Source organism: Erpetoichthys calabaricus, chromosome 17 (assembly GCF_900747795.2).
Source record: "Erpetoichthys calabaricus chromosome 17, fErpCal1.3, whole genome shotgun sequence".
NCBI lineage: Eukaryota > Metazoa > Chordata > Cladistia > Polypteriformes > Polypteridae > Erpetoichthys > Erpetoichthys calabaricus.
Window position 1 is genome coordinate 61,844,295 of NC_041410.2, and position 25,936 is coordinate 61,870,230.

Consider the following 25,936-nt stretch of genomic DNA (forward strand, 5'->3'; position numbering starts at 1 on the left):
TTAAATTGAAGTTGTGAGTCTTCAGCCACGATTGAAATCTGAGATTGAAGGAGCACCTCTTATAGTAGCGGACAAACCATTCCACAGCTTGGGGCCTTGCAGCTAAAAGCTTGGCCTCGTATTGTTATTTTATTAATTCCTGGAAACAGAAGCAGACTGACATCTTGAGATCTTAATGTCCACTCTGATTTGTAAGTAATGATGAGTTCAGATAAGTAAGCAGGACCGTGGTCATTTAAGGCTTTATATGTTAAAAGGAGGATTTTGAAATCTCCATCCATCCATCCATCCATCCATTTTACAACCCGCTGAATCCTCCCCTAAACTTAACTAGGAGCCACTGTAAGGAGTAGGAGTATGCATGTATGTATTTATGTATATATGTATTATTATTATTATTATTACGAGTGCTGATTGGTATGTCTGTTTCTATGTAATCCAGCAGGTCTGTTAGCAGCACTCTGGTCATTCAAAACAGACAAGCGGCACAGGCACAAGTGCAGCATTGGGTTTATGGTCCTCAGTCTGTAATTATTTTTTTAATAAGCACTGTACTTTGTAACTTTTTGGTAAGCCATTACAAAATATTACAGTAAGCTATCAACAATGGAATAGCTACCAATGCAGAAGATAATCCCTTTTTAGACAGGCAGAATCCCAGTAGACCTACTCACACCTTTGTGATTTCAATTATCCTATTAATATGCAGTAAAATGATCATGGAACAAAAATACAGAAAGACATGGCACAACATTTGGTTAAACAACAGTGTTCATTATTCCCAAAGTTCATGTAAAAAATTAAAAAAAGCTTGCCAAATTTAAATGAGATGCTCCAACTAGTCTTATGAAAGGTATACTGTATAAATGTAGAACTCACATATCTATCTCAAATAACTATTGTGAAGGCTAGGGAGCGCCACTGAGCCCCAAACCCCAAACAAGAACACGCAAAGTAAGTCCCGGGTTTAAATAAAAGGGGGATTTATTTAGAAAATAACTTTTATAACAATCATACAGGTTGTCTCTACTTTTCTCTCTCTCTCTTACTCTTTTTCCACACTGCTAATCCTCCAAGGCGAGTGTTGTCTTCTCCACTCCCAGCTCCGATTTGCATGGACAAGGCAGTGAGGTCTCATTTATGGAAGACATTGGAGTACTTACGGTACCAGGGCTTCGCCCATTGGAAGCACTTTCAGGCCATATGGAAGTCCCAAATAGTAGGGAGTATAACTTCCTGCAGCGCCCCTAAGTGGCACCCACCAAACCCAGCAGTTCGGTGCTACTGGACTACAATTCCCAGCATTTCCTGTGGGTGTCCAAATGGGTATCGATATCCAGGGCTGCTGTTGGCTAGCATACAGTGGGAAACAATAAGCAGGAACAATTGCTCTACCTTCCTACTTATTATGGGCGTCCCATCCAGGTAAGGACCCTAAAACAATTCCGGCTGGGACATTGGTCCCAGCATGTTGTCCCTCACAATATTTATAAGGTTATAAATAGCAGACTTCTTTTACTGCTAGACTATAGAGAAGCTTATATTAACATGGAAAATATTTGGTGTTTTATATGTTCTTACATGTGCCACAAGGGCTTTAGTTGGAATATATTGTGGCCTAGTAACTATTGTAAACCATAATACTGCAAGTGTTCAATTCTCACAAATAACTAACTATGTAATCCCTTTTTCAATCTTTTCTTTGAAATGTTGCCAATAATACAGAAGCATAATATTATTTTTATGCATATACTAATGACATCTGGTTGTATTTGTCAATGAAACCAATCAATTCATCAATTACATTGACAATGAATAGATTTAGAGATGTGAAACAGTGGACAAGTGAAAATTACTTGCCTGTACACTCAGAAAAAAATGCACATTTCTTTATTTGGTAGAAATTCTATTACATCACATTAGTGGTGATACTTCAATGACTGGACCTTTAATTTATTTAATTCACGTTAGGTGTTATGTTTGACACTACTCTAATATTTAGCACTCAGATTTTCACACTGTCTAAGACATGTTTTCTCTGCCTAACGTATATTGGAATAAATAAGCAGACCAATATAAGTACCATAGTGGATGAATTGGTGTCCCTATTGGGATGGATGGTGAATTCTTGCCGAGCTGGGAAGCCATAACGGAATGAGAATGTGAAAGGAGGTGCATCCCGGTCAGGATGGTTATTGATTCCTATCCCAGTCGGGATAAAAGAATAATGGATTGACTGGAGGATTCTGAACAGTTCAACCCCTAGTATGAGAGGGGCCAGTGCTCCTCTGGTTTGGCCCCAGCCTGGACACCGGCAGGGTTGCCTTCAACTTGTAGTATTGAAAGACGGCCCTGTCAGGGCTCTTGGGTGCTGCCAGAGGGTGCTTTGAGAATACATCTCCTTGGTTTGGGAGACTAACTACAAAGAGGACTATTTCATTTATGTTAGGTAGAATGCCCAGAGGGGACTGGGCGGTCTCGTGGCCTGGAACCCCTACAGATTTTATTTTTTTCTCCAGCTTTCTGGAGTTTTTTTTTGTTTTTTCTGTCCACCCTGGCCAACGGACCTTACTCCTTTTCTATGTTAACTAATGTTGCCTTATTTTAATTTCTTATTTTGTCTTTTATTTTTCTTTTCTTCATTATGTAAAGCACTTTGAGCTACTTTTTGTATGAAAATGTGCTATATAAATAAATGTTGTTGCTGTTGTTTGACTGTCAGTATTTATGTGATCTACTACATTCTTGTCAAATAGATACAAAAAATATAATCATAATTCACTGGTGCCCTGTGACTTACAGGACTGAGTATAAGATTCTACCAATAGCCTACAGAGCTTTAAATGGCCTTCCACGTGACTATTTCAGAACCTTCTCCATCACTATACTCCTGTTCGCCCACTAAGACCAACTGATTCTGGCAATTTTGTTTTGCCCCAATCTAACATGTGCTCTATGGAAGACAGAGCCTTCAGTTTTATAATGCAGAGACTTTGGAATTACCTCCCTAAATTAATGAGATCACCTGACTCAATTTATTCTTTTAAAAAACAACTTAAAACTCATTTGTTCAGAAAGGCATTCAACTTACTCTGACATTCGGACACTTTTTGTCAGTTTACTGTATCTGTCCAGGTGCTCAGGATAATTTGTGTTTGTATCACAAAGTATGCTATTTGTTCAGGATTTTTTTCTAGTATTTTACATTTTCGTATTTTATTCTGGTTTATTGTCTTTTATTCCATGCCTTGTTGTTCTTTCTGAATTTCTGTGAAGCACTTTGAGCAGGGGAATAGCAACATTTAAATACAAAGTATTATTAATTATTATTTATTAGATTAATCATATCACAGAGGGGGCGGCACGGTGGCGCAGTGGGTAGCGCTGCTGCCTTGCAGTTGGGTGATCTGGGGACCTGGGTTCGCTTCCTGGGTCCTCCCTGCATGGAGTTTGCATGTTCTCCCCGTGTCTGCGTGGGTTTCCTCCGGGCGCTCCGGTTTCCTCCCACAGTCCAAAGACATGCAGGTTAGGTGGATTGGCGATTCTAAATTGGCCCTAGTGTGTGCTTGGTGTGTGGGTGGGTGTTTGTGTGTGTCCTGCGGTGGGTTGGCACCCTGCCCAGGATTGTTTCCTGCCTTGTGCCCTGTGTTGGCTGGGATTGGCTCCAGCAGACCCCCGTGACCCTGTGTTCGGATTCAGCGGGTTGGAAAATGGATGGATGGATGGATATCACAGAGGAACTTAAAAGAAGGAGTAGAACAAACCATATTCTTTAGGAGACTGCATTCCTTTAATGTGGGTAATTTCATTCTTCGCATACAACTCTGTAACGGCCAGAACGATTTTCCACTCTGTGGTGTGCTAGGCTGGGAACATCACTTCAACAGAGTTCCACAAATCAACAAGCTAATAAAACGGCAGACTCGGATAGGGGATGCACTCTGGACCCCCTGGAGGTAGTAGCGAAGGAGATAATTAAAACAAAGCTGCTGACCATTATGAGGAATGGTCCGCATACTCTCGACACACTAACATTGAGGACTTTCAGCCAACGATTTATTCAGCATGTTTGTCAGAAACGCTACCAACAGCAATACGCCCGCATAGTGCCACACTGTGACTGTTGTCAAGTTAGAAGTTTTTTTTTTCTTTTTAACTTACTCCTTTTTATCATTCTAATGCGTGTTCAGACCATAGTGTATGTGTGCGTGTGTACTGTATTTATTTACTTATCTTCGGTAAAAGGCCAATTGTCCAACTAGGGACAAAATGTTCCATCTATCAACGCCGAGGCCTTTAGCATGCTCTTTTTGACTTGCATGGTAGAACAATTTTCTTCAACATTTTTTTTTATTCTCGTTCAGTTTGTAAAAGCATTAAAACGTGAGGTATCCGAGAGTTGTCCATATGCTTGTATGCTGAATGTATTCATTAGCAATTCTTTAGCAATTTCCACACAGTCACGCCCATTTTCTTGCTTACATGAACAGTTACACCCCTCCCCCACAAATCTAATTTAACGTAGATCAAACGGCAATTACCAAGTTCACATTTCAGCAAAACTTTGGAAAACGTAAAAGGAAATTGACATGCATAATATACCTTATCTGAAAGCAACAGGTTATAGGGTTCATTTTTCGCCTGACATTATTTATCATGATCTGTTAACACTAGGCGGGGTTTATCACTTTACATAAAGAACTGTTGTGTACACCGCTGCCACTGTTCAACTCCTGACTCCTTGTAATGCTGGCAATCTGAATCAGTATTACTTTATTTCTGTTAAAGTAACTGCTGCCGTAATAGCCAACGCTTCACTCTTAACTAGCATGTGTTTGCTTGAGCCGAAGCGATTGGCGACATTACCGGAAACTAAACTTTTTTTCAGAATTTGTTTAGCTGGAGTGTGTCAAAAAAGGAAAAAGGGCGGCCGAAAGAGAAACTTTACTGTTTTTTTCATCTGTATACTTCCTTATTTTTAGGGATTACCTCAGTGCATCGTGATAACATTTTTTGAATGGTGAAACGAGGTCGTTATTTGCATGTTGAGAAGAAGCAGGCTGTCTTTCAAGTGATTCGGAGTCGCGGAGCATAGCGGATCGCAGTATCTTATCATGGAAGATGTGAGTATTACGCTGCGCTGATCTGCGCTCCGCTATCAGTTATAAAACGAGTCGCTTGGATCGCCTACAGTATCCGTTTGTATAGCAAAGTGTCACACTTAAAACTCAGAACCAACACTCTTCAGAGACAACATTTGGGTCTGAAGTCGCTTCACAAAAGTATACCCGGAACAGTTCAGAATATTTTTATCTGTTACGAAAGAGAAGTATCGGTGACAAGCCCAGTGAGTGAAATTTTGAGGAAATACACTGTAGAGCTGCTGGCGTCTTTTGTGCCTGCAGGTATCGCAGCGAAGACTCGGCACGGAGCTGACCTGCTGTTATTGTGACTTCTCATTTCTTTTCAATTTACACACAAATCACTTAAAAAATAAGGCGCACCCCTGGACTTTCATTTTGAGGCGTCTATTGCTTTTATTGCGAGCTTCCTTTAATGTCTTTAATTGTGCTTACCGTTGCGCAACTGTGTAATCGCTCTGTCATTCTCAAGTTGTACACTTAGACAAAATCATAATATAACTAAAAATGTAGCTTTTTCATCTGCAGCGGGGGTTAGTAATTCTCAGCGCCAAGTCAGCCCGTAGACCTGTATGCCATCCGCTGTCTAGTTTTTCGGTGTCATAATGGTCAGTCAACATCTGTTCCTTTCACAAATATCGCTTTCAGCACCCTTCTCTGCCTCTCAATGATTAGTATTCAAACCCAACTTGTATTGGTGATTCCAGTCTGGCATCGTAAGAGTACGAGTGTCGGTTTGTGTGTGACTGTGCGCACTCAGATGTTGTTTTCCTTGCACTTATTGCTACCAGGACGGTCTTCAGCGCTATCTCTGACCCTGAATGGGATTATCTGGGTTTGAGAAGATGTGTTACATTTTATATATGTGTTTGTGTTTAGTAATTGTATGTTATAGTATATATTTAGTCAAGCAATAGCACATTTTTTGCATACTTTGAAAGTGGAGATCAGAACCAGTTACATAAGATGCCCTAAGTTTCTTTGCACGTCATTTAAATAAAGGTTAAACATTTTTTTTAGCCATACCGAGTTCTTTTTGAATCCAGCCAGCCTTTTAATTGGTTGATTTAATGTGGTTGTTCAAACAAGTGAACAGGTGAACCTTACAACTGTTGTGTTTCATTTACTCAGATGGTTGCTTAAATGAATGGTATATGTGAATAGTGTATCTGAGCTTCAGGAGACAGTGCTGGACAGCGTTTTCAGTTGAAACTTTATGTAAAGATCAGCAAGAAGCAGTTGGTCACAGTACAAAGGAAGGGAGAGGAGTGTTTGCCCAGGAGGGGGAGGGTGGTTAGATCACCTAGGTCATCAATACATTGACTATTTTTTTGTTATAACGGACTGTGAGCTGTTCCAGAAGTTATTTTCACTAGGCATGCAGTTCCTCAAATGGAACTATCTTGATTGTATTTTAAACAGGACTTTATATTATCATGATTGGTTTATGTTAATCATTCATATTCATTCTGTTTGCTGCATGTTTTATTTGATATGTGTGTTTGCGCCCTGCCCGGGATTGGTTCCTGCCTTGTGCCCTGTGTTGGCTGGGATTGGCTCCAGCAGACCCCCGTGACCCTGTGTTCGGATTCAGCGGGTTGGAAAATGGATGGATGGATGGATGGATGTTTGCGTATATAATTGAAAGATTTAAAAATACATGGCACAAAAGTTGACAATACAGTATATGCAAGTGTTCTGAGTCTATACTCTTTTAAAACTGAATTGACTTAAGTTTTTAGCAGAAACCAGAAGAAAATATTTCTGATCATTGTTACTGTATTATTATATTTCTGAGCATCTTGTTATTTTAGTTTTCATTCCTGCAGCTTATAGAACTCAGTGCTGTGGCCTTAATACAATCATACACTGCATGTAGTGAATTAATGAGGTGGTGGATGATTACTTCCTTAGAATTCTGGTTTGTCACAGTATGTTTTTTTTTTAAACACAGGGCTTTACTGGCTTAGCATTTCACATGGTGGCTACTGGATGAGTTGTCAAAGTGCAGCTGTTGCGCAAGCACAATTCAGTATATCTCTTGCAGCAAAAGAATCTCAAACATTTATGATTCATTTCACCTGTTGCCATTTGTATGATTTAAGGTTGAAATTGTATTGTTCATTAAAATTTTTATCTACCTCAAAATCATTATGCAACTTCATAAGTTTTTCAGTAAGCATAAAGTATGCTTAATACTTGCAATGTTTGCTAGTATTAAGTTTCTTTTCCTATTTTGTATTTCAGTGACCAGAGTAAAAATCAATATATCCAGCCATGGTTAACAGTTCTAGTAGATGGCAAATGTGGTAATTTCGTTTATCAGGAAAAACATACCATTCACAGACTGCAGGATGTGTAACCAATTTCCTAATGCTATTTCTACCTTCATCATTGCTAAATTATCCCTTGAGTTATTGAAAAAGTTAGAAACAGTTCAAAATGTAATAGCTTTTTAAATGCCATCTGCCAATTTCTTTAATTTTAGGATTTGTTTATTCAAATACAGTGTCACATCGTTTTTAGCATCCTACCTAGGCATTAATGAATGCAAGTTATAAACTGGCACCTGTGTGAGCACCAGTCCTTCTCCAGGCATATTTAAAATGGGAGGAAACGTGAGTACTTGGAAAAACCTCATTCTGACATGGGGAAAATCTGCAAACTGTAAACAGACAGTCTGGCATTTAAAACAATGACTCAAGTTGGAACTGTGAGGCAGCTGCACTATAAACAGTGACACCAATTTAGTTTCATTTTTGTATAATGCTTTTCTGTTAAGATAGGCTCAGAGCACACATATGTATTACATAAACAGCCATGGAGAGACTCATAAGAGTGTGAAAGAGAAATCATGCTAACAGAGGTACATTCAGTTGTCAAAAAAGGGGAAACAAAATTTCCAGTTTATAACATTACTAGAGTAGATAAAGTTATGAGATGCATATGGTATATGGTTCTTTGGATGGAGCAATGCCAATGTCTGGCTTTTCTGTTATATGCTGAAGTCCATAACTATAGTTACATGATACAGATAATAAAGATAGAATGGAAACTGATGGGTAATAATTGTGAATAACCATTGTCACAATTTTTAGAAAAATAACTAACAGATATATGGTGGCACTGTGGTTAGAATGGCTACCTAACAGGTGAAGGATGTGCTTAAGTCCTTACCTGGTCACTCTCAGTGGGATTTTTCCATCTGTTTCCTTGAATCTAAGTGCTTCTTCTCAGGATGTTCCATTTCCTTCCTCATTCCAATAGGATGCACATTAGATTGATAGCTGACTTGGAACTGACCCTTTGTGCGCCTTACAGAGAGAATACACAGCCCTGAATAACATAATAACTAAATTCAGTTCCTAACAAGGAAATACTTATATTATGTTGCCTTGTGGCTAAATGGTGCCTGGATGGGCTCTGGCCCCTATTATTCTGATCTTGATTAAGTAGTTTTAAAAACAAATTGATTGGTGGATCAGAACAATTTGATAAGTAGTAATTAGAGGTGTTGAAATTAATGTTTTTCTTAATAGATTTCAATTGCTGACCTGCTTTACAGATGCTAAGCTCATTGACAATTTCAAAGCACATGGTATCTACTGATACACACAAAGCTGGTATTCAGAAATAGGAATACAGTACAACTCCTGTAGAAATCACTACCAAAGTCAAATTTTATCTTTTAATAAAAATCAGCAGCCTTGACATCCTAGTCTTGGATAAACCATCCTATTTATTCAAGTAAAGCAAGAAGTCAAATTAAACTGGCACACCTGCACAACTATGGGAAGGTAGAAAAGCACATGGCAACAGATGCTGTATGACAATGACAAAACATGAATCTAAATTCCCTGGAAATCACAGTACTGATATAAACCAATAAACAAGAAGAACAGGTGTAAACAAATAAGTGGATATTAAAGAAATGAATAAAAGGACTGCTGCTGAATTAGATAACCTTAGGATTTGTGAAATCTAAAATGTGGTATGGCCTTCACTAAGAGGAATAATGTATGTGTTGACAAATATGCGTAAACAGAGACAAAACATTGTATTTACTATGTAAATAATGCCAACATAAGATGTACCTGTATTGAAAGTGTCATTCAGTGTTGAAAATCTGTGTTGTGTATAGCCATTGCAGCTAAGAGTGGAGGAAAGCTGTAATTGTGGGACACTTTTACTCAGGCAGGGATGAAGCTGTAATGCCTTGAATTATTAAGGTCTGTATTGCTATTTGGGCGGCACGGTGGCACAGTGGGTAGCGCTGCTACCTCGCAATTGGGAGACCTGGGGACCTGGGTTCGCTTCCCGGATCCTCCCTGCGTGGAGTTTGCATGTTCTCCCCGTGTCTGTGTGGGTTTCCTCCCACAGTCCAAAGACATGCTGGTTAGATGGATTGGCAATTCTAAATTGGCCTTAGTGTGTGCTGTGGGTGTGTTTGTGTGTATCCTGTGGTGGGTTGGCACCCTGCCTGGGATTGGTTCCTGCCCTGTGTTGGCTGGGATTGGCTCCAGCAGACCCCCGTGACCCTGTGTTTGGATTCAGCGGGTTGGAAAATGGATGGATGGATGTATTGCTATTTGGACATTTCTCCAAAGAGACACAGATGGATCCAAAAAGATGCAGCTTCTAGCATTGGAAGGTCTGTCTGACAGATTTGGATTGAAGTACTTATTTACACTTTGGCCTCATTCACACTTGTGCATTTGCAGAGATGTATGTTAATATAGGTGTGATTTCCATTTGTTTTTTTTTTTGATGTGTGGAGCCATGTTTTTAATATTTATTAATGCACATAAGTTTATGTTTCTGAATGTACTTGCTACACATACATCTTCCTGTCTATTTTAATTTAAATAAAGGTCTCTTGTCATTTCCTGTTTTATGCAGGAAAACATGTGGTCACATAGAGTGCATTCTGTTGTTAATTGATAAAAAATCCCTACCTGTTTGCTGGTTTAAGAGGAAAGAGCCTTTGGCAGATTCCACTGCACTTTCCTCCCCAGTGATTGGAGTGTACATGTGGTCAGCCTCATCTGCAGTAAACAGGAAAAGACAGTCACTAGTGAATGGGTAGGGGCAAGCAGGAAAAGCATACTAATGTGCACAATGGTGTGTTTTCATGGATCTTTGTGCATACATTATATAGAATATAAAGAATATATAGAATACACTTGGTGTTACTTATATGCTGAGGATTACCTGCATTACATGACTACGGTAAATACCCAGGAAAATATACAAGTGAGAATGAGCCTTTTTTGTAATCACTAAATTCATTAGTAGTCATTAAACTCATGACTACTTTTTGATACTTTTCAGTGAAATGTGTGTTAGAGACGTTTGTGTGCAATTTTGTGCTCATCCAGTCACCATAGGTGCTTAGTAGATGCATCTTCAGCAAACTAGAGTTTGAAAGTGTAACACTAGTCTCTCATGGAGTATTTTTTAAGTGGCTGAAGCATTCTTGCAGTTTCTTTAGGATATTAGCAATAGGCAAAAAAATGCCAATAGGTTGAAGTAAGTTTATAATGGGGCGGCACGGTGGCGCAGTGGGTAGCGCTGCTGCCTCGCAGTTGGGAGATCTGGGGACCTGGGTTCGATTCCCGGGTCCTCCCTGCGTGGAGTTTGCATGTTCTCCCCGTGTCTGCGTGGGTTTCCTCCGGGCGCTCCGGTTTCCTCCCACAGTCTAAAGACATGCAGGTTAGGTGGATTGGCGATTCTAAATTGGCCCTAGTGTGTTTGTGTGTGTCCTGCGGTGGGTTGGCACCCTGCCCAGGATTGTTTCCTGCCTTGTGCCCTGTGTTGGCTGGGATTGGCTCCAGCAGACCCCCGTGACCCTGTGTTCGGATTCAGCGGGTTGGAAAATGGATGGATGGATGGAAGTTTATAATGAGATGTAATAAAACTATGAAACAAAGTTTTGCTTATCATCTCATCTATCATTGTTTGGGACAGTTTTTCCTCATTTGGCTAATGTCTTTATCCAACATGACTTACATAATTTGAGATACAATTAGTTCCATTTCTTTTGTTTTTTTTTTTCTATTTGAGCACGGGTAAGTGAAGTAACTTGCATGGTCACACAGTGGTAGTAGTGGGATTTGAGCCCACAAGCTCAGGGTATGAAATCCGAAGCCTTAAACACTATGTCAGACTGCCTGCCTAATTTATAGAAAAATATTTTAGTGTTACTTGGAACTCCTGCTGCAGGCTGTAATATTTGTCAAAGCAGTGTAACCACTGTTTAAATTGCTTACAATTTAAGCAATTAAAATGCAGTATATTATACTCTGGTGTAAGACATTTATTCTGTTTTTAGACATTCAGGACATATAAGCATGCTAGTTATTTGCAAATTATGCTTTTGTCCGCTAGTTGCATTAAAGCCACCACAGTATGACAGGTAAAGAAAAATATAGATTACAGTCAAATTAATTAATTAATTAGGATGTAACCTAACGGAAGTCAAGTTTAAGACTGCATAAGAAGATAGCACTCACTTTCACAGGAGTCAGTGCACACAACAAATAATTTGTGGTGTGCAATAAAGAGCAGTATAGCATTAACTTCCTGATTTTGTGCCTGAATGTCAAAGTTTACAGTTTCAGTCTCCTCCTCATTGCAGAACCAGAGAGTAATCCTTGTCTGATTCCAACAGTATTCTTTGTTTAAATATATATATTTCCTGTCGCTGAAACTTTTGTAATCCACAAATTATCAATGTGTCACTGGCATATAAAGAGGAAAGATATTTTTAAGCAGTTACAGTGTTGTATATTTCATTTCTTGTTCATATACTTGAGCATTACAGAATCTGATGTCTGAGCAGCTTTCTTTTCTGTTTTACCAGTCTGATCTTTTGGTCTTGTACTCCTCCTAGAAATGATCTTAGACAGAATAGATTCCTGTAACTGCGGACATTTTAGAATACAATATAGATAATACTGCAAGACAATGTCTTTTATGTAATTATTAGCTGAGCACATTGTTATTTCTAGTGTGCAATTCACATCATTTAAAATGTGTTGATTTGAAAATAGCCAATATTTTGTGTGACAAAATATTTTTCAAACTTGAGGTTTCAGCAATTACTGTGTGAATACTGTCAAATCCATCTTATGAATTTCAGTAAGTTGTAATTTGTTGTTGATTTTATGTCTGAAAAACTCAATAGACAATACAAATTAACCTACTATCACAAAACATGGCCTTTACAGTGCTTAGCATGGCCCCTTACAGCTCCAGAGTCATGGATTCAAACTTAGGTGTAGACACTGGATAGTCTGTTCATTCTCTCCATGGCTTTTCTGTTTTTTTTTTGTTTTTTTTGAGTATTCTTATTTTTGTCTGTACCTCTGATGGATGCATTTATGTTAGGTTAATTTTGCGCTCTAAATTGTCTTCTTATTGGTGAGTGTTGTTGAATGTGTTTTGTGACTGTTCCCATCCTGTTCAAGATGGCTTACAACCTTGTCCCTAATGCTGCTCTTGTACCCTACAATGCTGAAGTGGATAAGTGGGTAAGAAAATAGATGGATAGTTGGATAATATCAATTTAATTCTTTTTTTACCAATACATTTGTGCTAGTCTTAGTATAATGTTTCATTCTTTGTGATTTACTAGCATCAGGATCAGTGACATCTAAGCCATTATCTTGTAACCCTAACAGGACCCGCTTTGCTCAAGCATTTCCATTTCACTGGGAGCCATTGAATCCTATAACCTTGAGGAAAATGTCTTCATTGATTTTGCCAACCACATTAAGTGAAATATTAAAGAATAAAATGTTAATTTCAGGCCCACCATATTAATCCCTAGACTGAAATGTAATCATCTGCAAGGGTAGTCAAACCTGATTTTCTAGATGCCTTAAGTGGCTGAGTCCATTTCCTAAATTCTTAGTTAGCTTCTTAATTAGATGCCAAGTATTACTGCTAATGGAGCTTCTGTTTTGTGTAATTTCATTTTATCACAGTGTTAAAATTTGTAGCCATTAACTGATTTTTTACTCTAACAGCTGTATTCAGAATCTTAAATGTCTGACTGTCAATGTCCCAGTGCAGTGATGGGGACACTGTGCTGTAGAAATTGCTGCTGTCCTTTGGATGAGGCATAAAGCCAAGTCACTGACTCTCATTTAAAGATACCTGGGCATCTTTCAGAAAGAGTAAGGTGTTCCTTGATGTCTTGGCTAAATTGCCCACCACCGCCTTGTCCATTCTGCCCCCCCGATCACCCCCTTCCTCTTATTGGCCACCTCTCTGTCACCTCTTCAACACCTTATAAATAATGTGTGGTGAGCTTACTGGTGCAATAATGGCTGCCATCACATTATCCAAGTGAATACTACACATTAGTGGTGATTGAAGTTCCCACTGTCAATGTAAAGCACCTTGATTGGGTTAGAAATGTTATATATAAATGTAATTAATTATTTTTTTATTAATTTAATTACTTTTTTTAGCCAGTGGCCAGTTAGGCAGCCAACATTTAGCCCTATTCACACATGTCTGTGTTGTTCCAACAATATATTGAGAAAGTAATGAGAAGGACAAAAGCAAATGAACATGATATACTAATCATTTGGAGTCCAGAAAACATTTTGATTATTATATTCTTAGACAACAAATATCTACAGTATAGAAACATCTGGCCTGGCAAAATTAGAGCACTGTCACGCAATAACATGTTTCATTACCAGTAATGATTGGCTTCTAATTAAACAATTGGTTGAAGTGTAACCTGTAAGAACCAAGTTTGGCACCCATGCTCTACAGCATCTAGTACATGAAAACTGGAAACTGGAGCTACAGAAACAGATATAAGACATCATTACATCACCACAGTTTTGCAGAAAATGTTTAAACTGGTACGAATTAGAGACATCTGGTTGCTCTTTCAGGACAGAGGATCCGCAAAGGGACAAGTGTTCTGTAAATATTAGAAAATGGTATCTTATAACAGGCCTCTGATTTTTTTGCAATCCTTCATTGACAATTATTATTCGTAACGTTAAGGGAACAAAAATAGCTGAAGTCACAATGTTGTTTTGGAGTTGTCTAACTTCTTCCATGCTGCTAGTCTTATCGTTAGAAACTTAACCCACTTTGTGCTAGAGGTCAAAATTCTTTCATCCTTATTAAATTTGGGAATACAGTGAAAATCTGGTGAACGCTTTTTTTCTCAGGACAAAATTAGGAATGTAGTCTCCAGGCTGAAAGTACAAAGTATTAGATTATCACACCCAAAATAAATGCTAACCTCTCTTGCATTTAAAACAATATCAAGAAAGGCAAGTTTTCTACATATTTCAAACATGCAGTCCTCTTCTTTCATCTTTCTTTGGTGCGCTCCCCTTACACTGCCAGTAATTTGTCCTGGGTCTCTGTGTTGCAGATTAATTTTGGGCTGTCTGAACTCTGTTGTGTCAAATTACATTTAATTAGGTTTGACTAGATTATGTGGACTTTTATCTAGCAACTGTGCTAGAAAAGGAGAAGTACATTTTTAGCAAAATTCAAAGTCCATGGCAGTGACTCAGCTTATCTTGCAGATATTTGAGCAATATACTTATGCACAATAAAATTATAATTTTATGTTACTTAATTCAATAAGTTGTGGGCCCTGTCATGCCCTTTTTTGGGCATTGCAGCATTTTTTTTCCTCTTGCTGTGTACAGGATCTGTATAAAATATAGCCAGACCCTTAGACTTGGAGTTTAGGTTGCAGCACCTGTGGTCTGTTACCAGCGTAAAAAGAATACTGGTCAGTAAAATACTGTTAACTCTCTGAGCTTCAAATCATATAGCATTATAGTATGTTTTGTGGATGACTAAGGCCTAGTACAATCTCATCTGCATAAAATGTCAAACAGTACATTGTTTTGATGCCTTGCTGTCTTTGCATATTCACTTTAAGCTTAAAACTATAGTTTTGTCAATCTACATTTACATGGGATATTTTGAATCACCCATCATGCTTTGTTTTTTTTTTATGCTATCATTGGTGGCATCAAACTTCCATGTAATATTTAGCATTGGTTTTGAGAAAACTATTTTAAACTTAATAGTTCCCCAAGGAAGTTTAGGTATGTGGAATGTCATCATTAAATAAAGATGATTCTAGACATTCTTAGAAGTAGTTCTTGGTTTGTGCCACTACTGTTGGTCACTAGTGTAAGCTGCACATTTCATATACAGTATATATACAGTATGTTTATACTGAGCATGTGTGTTAAAGCATTCATATTAGATTTAAGACACAGTAAAGCACAGTATTTAATTATTTATTTATATTATTGAGATCATGGTTACATTGCAATGCATATATTACAGAGCACTGAGACATAAAGCGTTAAGTCTTATTCATATCAGATGGCCTCCCCCCATCTAGAAGGTAAGAGAAAGTATTGATATGAAGTTATCATTAGGAAATATTGAAATTTCCAGATAATTAGCAATGGTTCATTATGTTCTGAGGACTGAAGAAAACATTAAGAATTGACTGCCAGGTTCTGAAAGAAATTTACATGTTCCTTTTAAAGAGAATTTAATGTTTTGCAATTCTAGTTAAAGCAGGACATCATTTTTCCATTGTATTATATAAGAGGTGGGTTACAATCCTTCCAGATGGGAAAGATAAAGTGTCATGCTAGCAGTGCAGCTCATTAAGTAAAAATGCTGCTTTAGATGTTACTTCATATGGAGTCAACAGAGTAATACAAATTATTTTGATCCCAAGACTGTCTGGTAAATAAGCAAAGAGTATATTTCTGAGGGATCTAAACAAGGGGCATCCCAAAATATGATCGAATGAAGCAGTTGCTTAAAGGTATCTCTTGCATGTAGGTCCTTGATTTGGAAAGGCATTGAATAGACCGAGTCGACAGAAATATGTGCAGCATTCCACTTTAAGCTTAAGGTAATTTTTTTAGACAGAATGAGGAAGTTTAGTTTATCTAGGTTTGACTTCCATTCATTATCTGTAAATATAATTTAAAGATCCCAATCCCCAAACTGTCTCATATTAGGTGAGATGTGTTGTTTAAAAAATAGGTCTAGTTTGCAAAGAGTTTTTTTCTTTACTGCAACTGGGAAAAAATAATTTAAACAGCAAGGGAGGGTTACAAAATTTTGTGTATGTAATGTACTCTCCAACCTTCACGTATCAGAAGAAATGTTTTGATGAAAAGTAATATTTAAAGGCCTAGTTATTCAAAGGGTGCAAATATATCCCCACTATTCATATGCATAATCTGAAGGTTCCTTTTTCTGACTGTGTTGTGTATTTTAAATTTAAATTATTAATTATTATTATCTAAAAATGCATTATTGTTTACTTTAAATGAATACTGCACCTAAAAATTATATTTATTTATATGTTAAACCATGCAGTTTATAGTGATGGCCGAGAGCATATGACTGGATAACTGATGTGGATTATGCAAAGTGAGTAACATGAGATTTTTTATTTTGTTTTATCAATGGATGTTTTTCACATTGTTTGCTGTTGTACAGCTTCAGCTTCATAATTTATTGTCATATGTACTTAGTAAAATAAAAGTCTTATTCTGTGTGTCCTCCATGCTCTAGCTTGCAGTGCTGATGGCATAAGGGAGAAAACTGTGTTTCCAGCTTTGTTTTAGCTTCTTTGCTCTTGTAGCATCTCCTTGATGGTAGCAGTATGAACAGTTCATGGTGCGGTTGGGTTGTGTGCTTAATAATGTTATGGGCCCTCCTGAGAACTCTGGTGTAGGAAGTGCTGATCAAATGATATTTTGCTCTGATTTTACCACCTACTATAGGGCCTTGTGGTCCCATGCTGTACTGTTCCCAAACCAAGTTGCTGATGATAGTGCTTGGCATGTCAAAGTTCCTCAGCCTTCTCAGAAAATACAAACGCTGCCAGGCTTTCCCCACCAGGTCTGTGTTGTTGTAGGTCAAAATGAGATCCTCAGAGATGTTAATGCCAAGAACTTTAAATGTGGCCACTCTCTCCACCTCAGTCTCTCCAGTATACAGTGGTGGGTGCTGTCCTCTCTTTCTGTCAATGATCATTTACTTCATTTTGCTGGTGTTAAGAGAGAGATTACAATCCTGACACCACTTCAAAAGGCCAGCCACCTCCCTCCTGTACTTTGACTCATTACCCCCAGAAATCAGTTTTGTAATGCTGGTGTTATGCTTGGAAGTGACACAGTCATGAGCGAAGAACATGTACAGCATCCTTGTGAGGTTCCTGTATTTATGGTTATTGTTTTGGAAATGTTGTTCCCCTGACTAGGGTCTGCTTATAAAAAGGTTCAGGACCCAGTGTCAGAGAGTAGGTGGCACACTTAGACTGGATAGCTTGTTTGTGAGCATAGCTGGTACCATAGTATTAAAAGCCAAGCTATAATCACTACGCAGCAGTTGGGCTTAGCACTCCTTATTTTCCAGGTGTGTAAGTGTTAAGTTTATAATTAAGGTAAACATACTACAGTAAGACTGAATTATTGTTGTTGTTCCCTTTAAGAAAATGCATCTTCCTTGTGGGCATGCGCGAATGTTGTTAGTTTTTTGGTGTTTATATTGCAGCTCTTTTTCAGTTTGTATTTTTTGCATTTTTGAAAGTAAAGTATTTCACATTCAAACTGGTGTGCTTATTGAAAATTAACATAAGAACTGTTGCAATGTTTTGCTAACTGTGTCCCATGTCAACCTGTTTGGTCTATTTGCAAACAGTAGAGGGTCCATTGTGTCAGGTATGAATGTCTGAGTGTGGCTCATAATAATTCTCTGGAAGCATTTCATCACAAGGAGTCAATGCAGCTGACAAGTAGTCATTCAGATAATTAACTTTGCCCTTTATTGGCAGTGGAATAATAGTGGTTGTTTTGTAGCAGGTGGGGATTATGGCTTGTATAAGGGAAAGGTTAAATATTGTATGTCAGCCAGAACATCAGCAAGGGTTGAAGTGCAAGCTTTTAAGTGTATGTCCAGTGATGTTATCTGGGCCGGCTGTGTTCTGGTGGTTTATTCTTCTCAGAAACTTTTCTACATCTGTGGATAATATTATAAATGGGGGTGATGAGCCCTCACTAGAATCCTCTCTACCCACTGACTCAGCGTTGTGGGCCTTGAAGTGGGCATAGAATTCGTTGAACTCATCTTTTTTGTAGTCACTGGCATTGTCTGAGGCATATGCCTTAGAGTGAGCAAGTGTGGGCCGGACCTCTGAATTAATGCATGGTTTATTGTTTGGATAGGATCAGATGTGTTTGGGGGCACAATAAAATCAGTGCAAGTCCTGTAGCTGGAAACTACTAAACTGTATTTCTGCAAATTAACTGTTCAATCCTCATTCACAGCAGCTGTCTTGAAACCATCCAACTGAGTAATAATAATAATAATAATAATAATAATAATTATAATAATAATAATAATAATGCATTTTATTTATAGGGCACTTTACATTAGTAGTAAATCTCAAAGTGCTACATAAAAAAGTTTAAACAAATGCAAAGCAACATAAAAACAACAGAGATAAAACAACAATAATTAGTAGAATTCTTGTTAATAAGCTTTCCTAAATAGAAAAGTCTTTAGCTGTTTTTTAAAACAGCCCACAATCTACTATGATCTCAGGCTCTCTGGTAGGGCATTCCAGAGCCGTGAAGCAGCAGCTGCAAAGGCTCGGTCACTCATTGTACGAAGTTTGGTCACAGGGGGGCGAAGGTGGTAGGTATTTGCAAAATGGAGGTTTCTTGTAGTGGATTGTAGTATAAGGAGTTCCTTAAGATATTGTGAAGCAATTCCATGGATACACTGGTGAGTAAACAAACAAAGTTTGTATTCGTTATGGAGGTGTATGGGGAGCCAATAAAGTGACCAAAGGATTGGTGAAATGTGTTCATATTTCCGCACCCACATCAGGATTCTTGCAGCACTATTTTGAATTTGTTGGAGCTTTTGAAGGCTCTTGCTGGGGATCCCGATGAGGAATGCATTACAGTAATCCAGACTGGATGAGACAAAGGCATGAACCAGCTTTTCAGCATCACAGAGGGAGAGGTAGGGACAGAGTGTGGCTATGTTTCGGAGATGAAGGAATGCAATTTTACAAAGGTGATGGGCATGTGCATCAAATGACAGATGGGGGGTGCCAATTAAAAGAGCTTCAGTTTTAGTGCTGTTCAGTTTGAGGAAGTTCTTGGACATCCATGCCTCAATATCATCCAAGCAAGAGGAAGGAGTTGATGGAGGTGTAAAAGAACTTGAATCCAGTTTCACATAGAGCTGCGTATCATTGGCATAGCAATGGAATGAAACTGCATGCTTGCAGATGATGTGACCCAGGGGTAGCATGTAGAAATTAAAAAGGGTCGGCCCAAGGACTGGTCCTTGTGGGACCCCACAGGTGACAGTGTGGGTATGAGATTTAGCATTACCCAAGGCCACATACTCAGTTCTATCTGTAAGATAGGACTCAGACCACTCCAAAGCAATGCCAGAAAGTCCAATTATATAGTGAAGACGATGAAGGAGAACATTGTGATCTACCATATCAAATGCAGCTGTGAGGTCCAGGAGGATGAGGAGTGATGGAGAGCCCTGGTCAGCGCCCATCAGGAGGTCATTGGTGACTCTGACCAGGGCTGTCTCTGTACTGTGAGAAGTTCAGAAACCAGATTGAAATTTTTCAAACAGATTGCATTTTTTGAGGCGATCCTGAAGCTGAACCAAAACAACCTTTTCCAAAACCTTAGACAAAAATGGAAGGTTGGAGATCGGACGATAGTTTGCTTTCACTTCAGGATCCAAAGAGGATTTTTTTAATGAGGTCTAATTTTTGCTGTTTTCAAGGCGAGTGGGACTAAGCTGCTCTGGAGAGAGTGATTAATGATATCAGCAATAAGAGGGCTTATATCTGATACATTAGCTTTTACCAGAGGAGTAGGAAAAGGGTCCAATGAACACATTGAAGGCCTCATCCTCTGTATGATGCCCTCAACTTCTTTAACTGTGGTACAGAGGAACTGGGAAAGGCAGCCCATTGGCTTTGGTATAGAAACATCCAGCGATGGAGGGCTGGAGACAGACAATGAGTAGCGGATGATGTCTACCTTAGAGGTGAAATTTTCAATAAAATTATTGCACTGCTCCTCTGTGAAATTATTACAGGCGTAGGCACGAGGATTGAGTAAATGATTTATCATGGAAAAAAGTTGTTTGGAGTTTCCAAGACTGTTGTTGATTAAATTTGAATAGTATTGAGATCTGGCAGTGGTCAGTGCTCTGGAGTAGTACACTGAAAGCAGTCCTGAAGCTCATGCTCAGATTCTTCTGGCCACACTTTAACAGTTTTCCTTATAGTGAGAACTTGTTTGAGAAGATGTCTGTGTGCTGGATAGAGGAATACAGAGATGTGATAGGTCTGTACAAAATGAGGGTGAGGTACAGCCTTATACACCCCCTTCACATTACTACACATATCAGTCAGTATCATTTTTTCCTGTGTAGGAAAAGTAATGTGATGTTGGTATGCTGGCATCGCGATCTGTATGTTACAGTGGTTAAAGTCACCAGCCACTATACTGCATCAGGTTTTCTTGTGCATTTATAATCTCATATAATGTCTTCAGTGCTGCCCTGAAATTTGCATGCAGTGAAAAGTATGCCATTGATATTTAAGGTTAAGTATCCTAGGTAATCTTCAGTTACAAATGTTGGATTTTGTTTGCACTGTGGGCTGTTGTTTAGATGACAAATATTATCACAGTATTTTTGTTTGTGGTATAGTAAATACTTTGCATTGCTTTCAGCAATGCAGATCCTGTGAGACTTGCAATGTCTGTTTACTGTAAACCTTATGACATACTTGAACTAAGTCATTTAAAAGTGTCTCATGTGCAGATGTTTGTCCCCCACCCCCAATCCCTTCAGAGCCACCAAAAAGAAAATAAAACGAGTACACTTTGTTGCCAGAATCTATTTTCCCTGTGTGTATAAAAATGGCACTGCTTCAGAATATCTATTTTCTGTGGTAAGACTATGCAGGAAATTCCTGGAGGATGAAGGAATGTGTGTATATATGTATGTGTATATATGTATATATAATGTATGTATGTGTATACAGTAATCCCTCACTATATCGCGCTTCGCCTTTCGCGGCTTCACTCCATCACGGATTTTATATGTAAGCATATTTAAATATATATCGCGGATTTTTCGCTGCTTCGCGGGTTTCTGCGGACAATGGGTCTTTTAATTTCTGGTACATGCTTCCTCAGTTGGTTTGCCCAGTTAATTTCATACAAGGGACGCTATTGGCAGATGGCTGAGAAGCTACCCAGCTTACTTTTCTCTTTCTCTTGCGCTTTCTCTGATCCTGACGTAGGGGGATTGAGCAGGGGGGGCTGTTCGCACACCTAGACGATAAGGACGCTCGTCTAAAAATGCTGAAAGATTATCTTCACGTTGCTATCTTTTGTGCAGCTGCTTCCTGAAACGACATGCTAAACGGTGCTTCGCATACTTAAAAGCTCGAAGGGCACGTATTGATTTTTGATTGAAAAACAAACTCTGTCTCTCTCTCTCTCTCTTTGTCTGCTCCTGACAGAGGGGGTATGAGCTGCCGCCTTCAACAGCTTTGTGCCGCGGTGCTTCGCATACTTAAAAGAAAAACAGCCCTATTGATTTGTTTGCTTTTCTCTCTATCTCTCTGACAGCCTGTGCTCCTGACACGCACTCCTTTGAAGAGGAAGATATGTTTGCATTCTTTTAATTGTGAGACGGAACTGTCATCTCTGTCTTGTCATGGAGCACAGTTTAAACTTTTGAAAAAGAGACAAATGTTTGTTTGCAGTGTTTGAATAACGTTCCTGTCTCTCTACAACCTCCTGTGTTTCTGCGCAAATCTGTGACCCAAGCATGACAATATAAAAATAACCATATAAACATATGGTTTCTACTTCACGGATTTTCTTATTTCGCGGGTGGCTCTGGAACGCAACCCCCGCGATGGAGGAGGGATTACTGTATACAGTATGTATATATATGTATGTGTATATATGTATGTGTATATATATGTGTGTGTGTATGTGTATATATATCCATCCATCCTCTTCCGCTTATCTGAGATCGGGTCGTGGGGGCAGCAGCTTAAGCAGAGATACCCAGACTTCCCTCTCCCAGGCCACTTCTTCTAGCTCATCCGGGGGAATCCCAAGGCGTTCCCAGGCCAGCTGAGAGACATAGTCCTTCCAGCATGTCCTGGGTCTTCCCCAGGTCCTCCTCCCGGTTAGACACGAGGGAGGCGTCCAGAAGGCAGCCTGATCAGATGCCCAAGCCACCTCATCTGACTCCTCTCGATTAGGAGGAGCAGTGGCTCTACTCTGAGCCCCTCCCGGATGGCTGAGCTTCTCACCCTATCTTTAAGGGAAAGCCCAGACACCCTGCGGAGGAAACTCATTTCAGCTGCTTGTATTCGCAATCTCGTTCTTTCAGTCGCTACCCATAGCTCATGACCTTAAGTGCGGGTAGGAACATAGATTGACTGGTAAATTGAGAGCTTTGCCTTTCGACTCAGCTCCTTTTTCACCACGACAGACCGATGCAGAGCCTGCATCACTGTGGACGCCGCACCGATCCGCCTGTTGATCTCACGCTCCATTCTCCCCTCACTCGTGAACAAGATCCCGAGATAGTTGAACTCCTCCACTTGGGGCAGGATCTCGCTCCCAACACTGAGAGGGCACTCCACCCTTCTCCGGCTGAGGACCACGGCTGAGGACCATGGTCTCGGATTTGGAGGTGCTGATTCCCATCCCAGCCGCTTCACACTCAGCTGCGAACCGATCCAGAGAGAGCTGAAGATCACGGCCTGATGAAGCAAACAGGACAACATCATCTGCAAAAAGCAGTGACCCAATCCTCAGTCCACCAAACCGGACCCCCTCAACGCCCTGGCTGCGCCTAGAAATTCTGTCCATAAAAGTTATGAACAGAATCGGTGACAAAGGGCAGCCCTGGCGGAGTCCAACTCTCACTGGAAATGGGTTCGACTTACTGCCGGCAATGCGGACCAAGCTCTGACACCGGTTGTACAGGGACCGAACCGCCCTTATCAAGGGGTCCGGTACTCCATACTCCCGGAGCACCCCCCACAGGATTCCCTGAGGGACACGGTTGAATGCCTTTTCCAAGTCCACAAAACACATGTAGACTGGTTGGGCGAACTCCCATGCACCCTCCAGGACCCTGCTAAGGGTATAGAGCTGGTCCACTGTTCCGCGACCAGGACGAAAACCACACTGTTCCTCCTGAATCCGGGATGTGGTCGAGTTCTGCCGGAGGTGGGAGTTGAAGCTACTTCTGACAGGGGGCTCTGCCAGACGTTCCCAGCAGACCCTCACAACACGTTTGGGCCTACCACGCCTGACCGGCATCCTCCCCCACCATCGAAGCCAACTCACCACCAGGTGGTGATCAGTTGACAGCTCCGCCCCTCTCTTCACCCGAGTGTCCAAGACATGTGGCCGCAAGTCCGACGACACGACCACAAAGTCGATCATCGAACTGAGGCCTAGGGTGTCCTGGTGCCAAGTGCACATATGAACACCCCTATGCTTGAACATGGTGTTCGTTATGGACAATCCGTGACGAGCACAGAAGTCCAATAACAAAACACTGCTCGGACTCAGATCGAGGGGGCCATTCCTCCCAATCACGCCCTTCCAGGTCTCACTGTCATTGCCCACGTGAGCATTGAAGTCTCCCAGCAGAACGAGGGAGTCCCCAGAAGGTATGCCCTCTAGCACCCCCTCCAGGGACTCCAAAAAGGGTGCGTACTTCGAACTGCTGTTCGGTGCATATGCACAAATAACAGTTAGGACCCGTCCCCCCACCCGAAGGCGAAGGGAGGCTACCCTCTCGTCCACCGGGGTAAACCACAATGTACAGGCTCCAAGTCGGGGGGCAATAAGTATACCCACACCCACTCGGCGCCTCTTACCGGGGGCAACTGCAGAGTGGTACAGAGTCCAGCCCCTCTCAAGGAGATTGGTTCCAGAGTCCAAGCTGTGCGTCGAGGTGAGTCCGGCTATATCTAGCCGGAACCTCTCAACTTCGCGCACTAGCTCAGGCTCCTCCCCTTCAGAGAGGTGACATTCCACGTCCCAAGAGCCAGCTTCTGTAGCCGAGGATCGGACCGCCATGGTCCCCGCCTTCGGCCACTACCCAACTCACACTGCACCCGACCTCCTTGGCCACTCCCATAGGTGGTGAGCCCATGGGAAGGGGGACCCACGTTGCCTCTTCGGGCTGTGCCCGGCCGAGCCCCATGGGTGCAGGCCCGGCCACCAGGCGCTCGCCATCGAGCCCCACCTCCAGGCCTGGCTCCAGAGTGGGGCCCCGGTGACCCGCGTCCGGGTAAGGGAAAACGCTGTCCAAAATTGTTTTCCATCATAGGAGGTTTGTTTAACCGCTCTTTGTCTCATCCCTCACCTAGGACCAGTTTGCCTTGGGTGGCCCTACCAGGGGCATAAAGCCCCGGACAACAGAGCTCCTAGGATCATTGGGATACGCAAACCCCTCCACCACGATAAGGTGGCGGTTAAAGGAGGGGACCTTTTTATATTACTTTATACTGTAAATTTATTTTACACAATGTTGAAAAATTAATAAGAAAGCTACATATTTTGGCAGCTGCTGCTTTAATTTTCAATGAAATGAAAAAAAAAAAGCTCTCCAAGAGAAAACGTCAATGAAGAAGAAACAGTTTGCACTACCTAAAAAGGAGAAACCCTCATTTATAAAGGTTTGCTGCAGATGACTTAACTGAAAATAAATTAATAGTTCCTATGTGTATAATACATATTTATCTATTTTACTTATGCCTTTATTCCAGCAACTTGCAACATCTGAGGTACAATTTGTTACATTAGTTTTGTTTTTTGCAGCACAGGCAGGTGAAGTGACTTCCTCAGGGTCACACAGTGGTGTCAGTACCAGGATTTGAACTGACAAGCTCTGGGTTTACTGAAATATTACTGAAGAAAGAAAAAAAACGAAAACGGGCAAATAGGGCTATGCATACAGATGTCCATCCATCCATTATCCAACCCGCTATATCCTAAATACAGGAGCCAATAAGTAGATATGTATATATACAGTATATATACAGTATATATATATATATATGTATATATATATTAGGGCTGCACGATAACAGAAAAAATGATTATCACGATTATTTTGCTCAAAATTTTTAACACGATTAATAATGACGATTATTCCTTTGGTAAATGAAGTCTGTGACCAAAGCAGTGTAGCCTTGGCCAGTTATTCACAGATGCTGCCCTAATCATATTAGCTGCGTTGTCCGTTGTGATGCACACAAGTCTTTCTTCCACCAAGCCCTAAGCGGACATCGCTTCTTTGAGGCCCACTGCAATAAACTCCGCTGTATGGTCTTGTGGGAAAAACGAAGTTTGCAAAAGCTTTCTTTTCATCTCAAACCGCTGTCAATAAAATGAACTGTCAAGCTCAAATACGGTTCCGCAGTTCTGCTTGACCATAAGTCGGTCGTGGCAGCAAAATATTCAAGGCTGAGCCTGAGAATTTCTCTTTCTATTTCTTTTCGGCATTTCGCATACAGCGAGGGCAGTGCAACATTGGAAAAATGGTTGTGTGAGGGAATGCTATATCTTTTATCAAGTGTTGCGATCATTTTGTTAAACCCCTCACTGCTCACGGTGGTTATTGGACACATATCCTTGGCTATATGGTACGTGATCGCCTCT

The 25,936-nt window shown here is 40.4% G+C and overlaps 1 protein-coding gene across 1 annotated transcript in view; it reads left to right on the plus strand.

Annotated features, from left to right (window-relative positions):
* Positions 1–4,739: 4,739 nt before the first annotated feature.
* Positions 4,740–25,936, plus strand: part of plekho2 (pleckstrin homology domain containing, family O member 2) — a 275,925-nt gene continuing 254,728 nt past the window's right edge. The window contains exon 1 of the mRNA XM_028823815.2: positions 4,740–5,123. Within this exon, the coding sequence (XP_028679648.2) occupies positions 5,115–5,123 (9 nt within the window). The 5' untranslated portion in view covers positions 4,740–5,114. The remainder of the gene's footprint in view (positions 5,124–25,936) is intronic.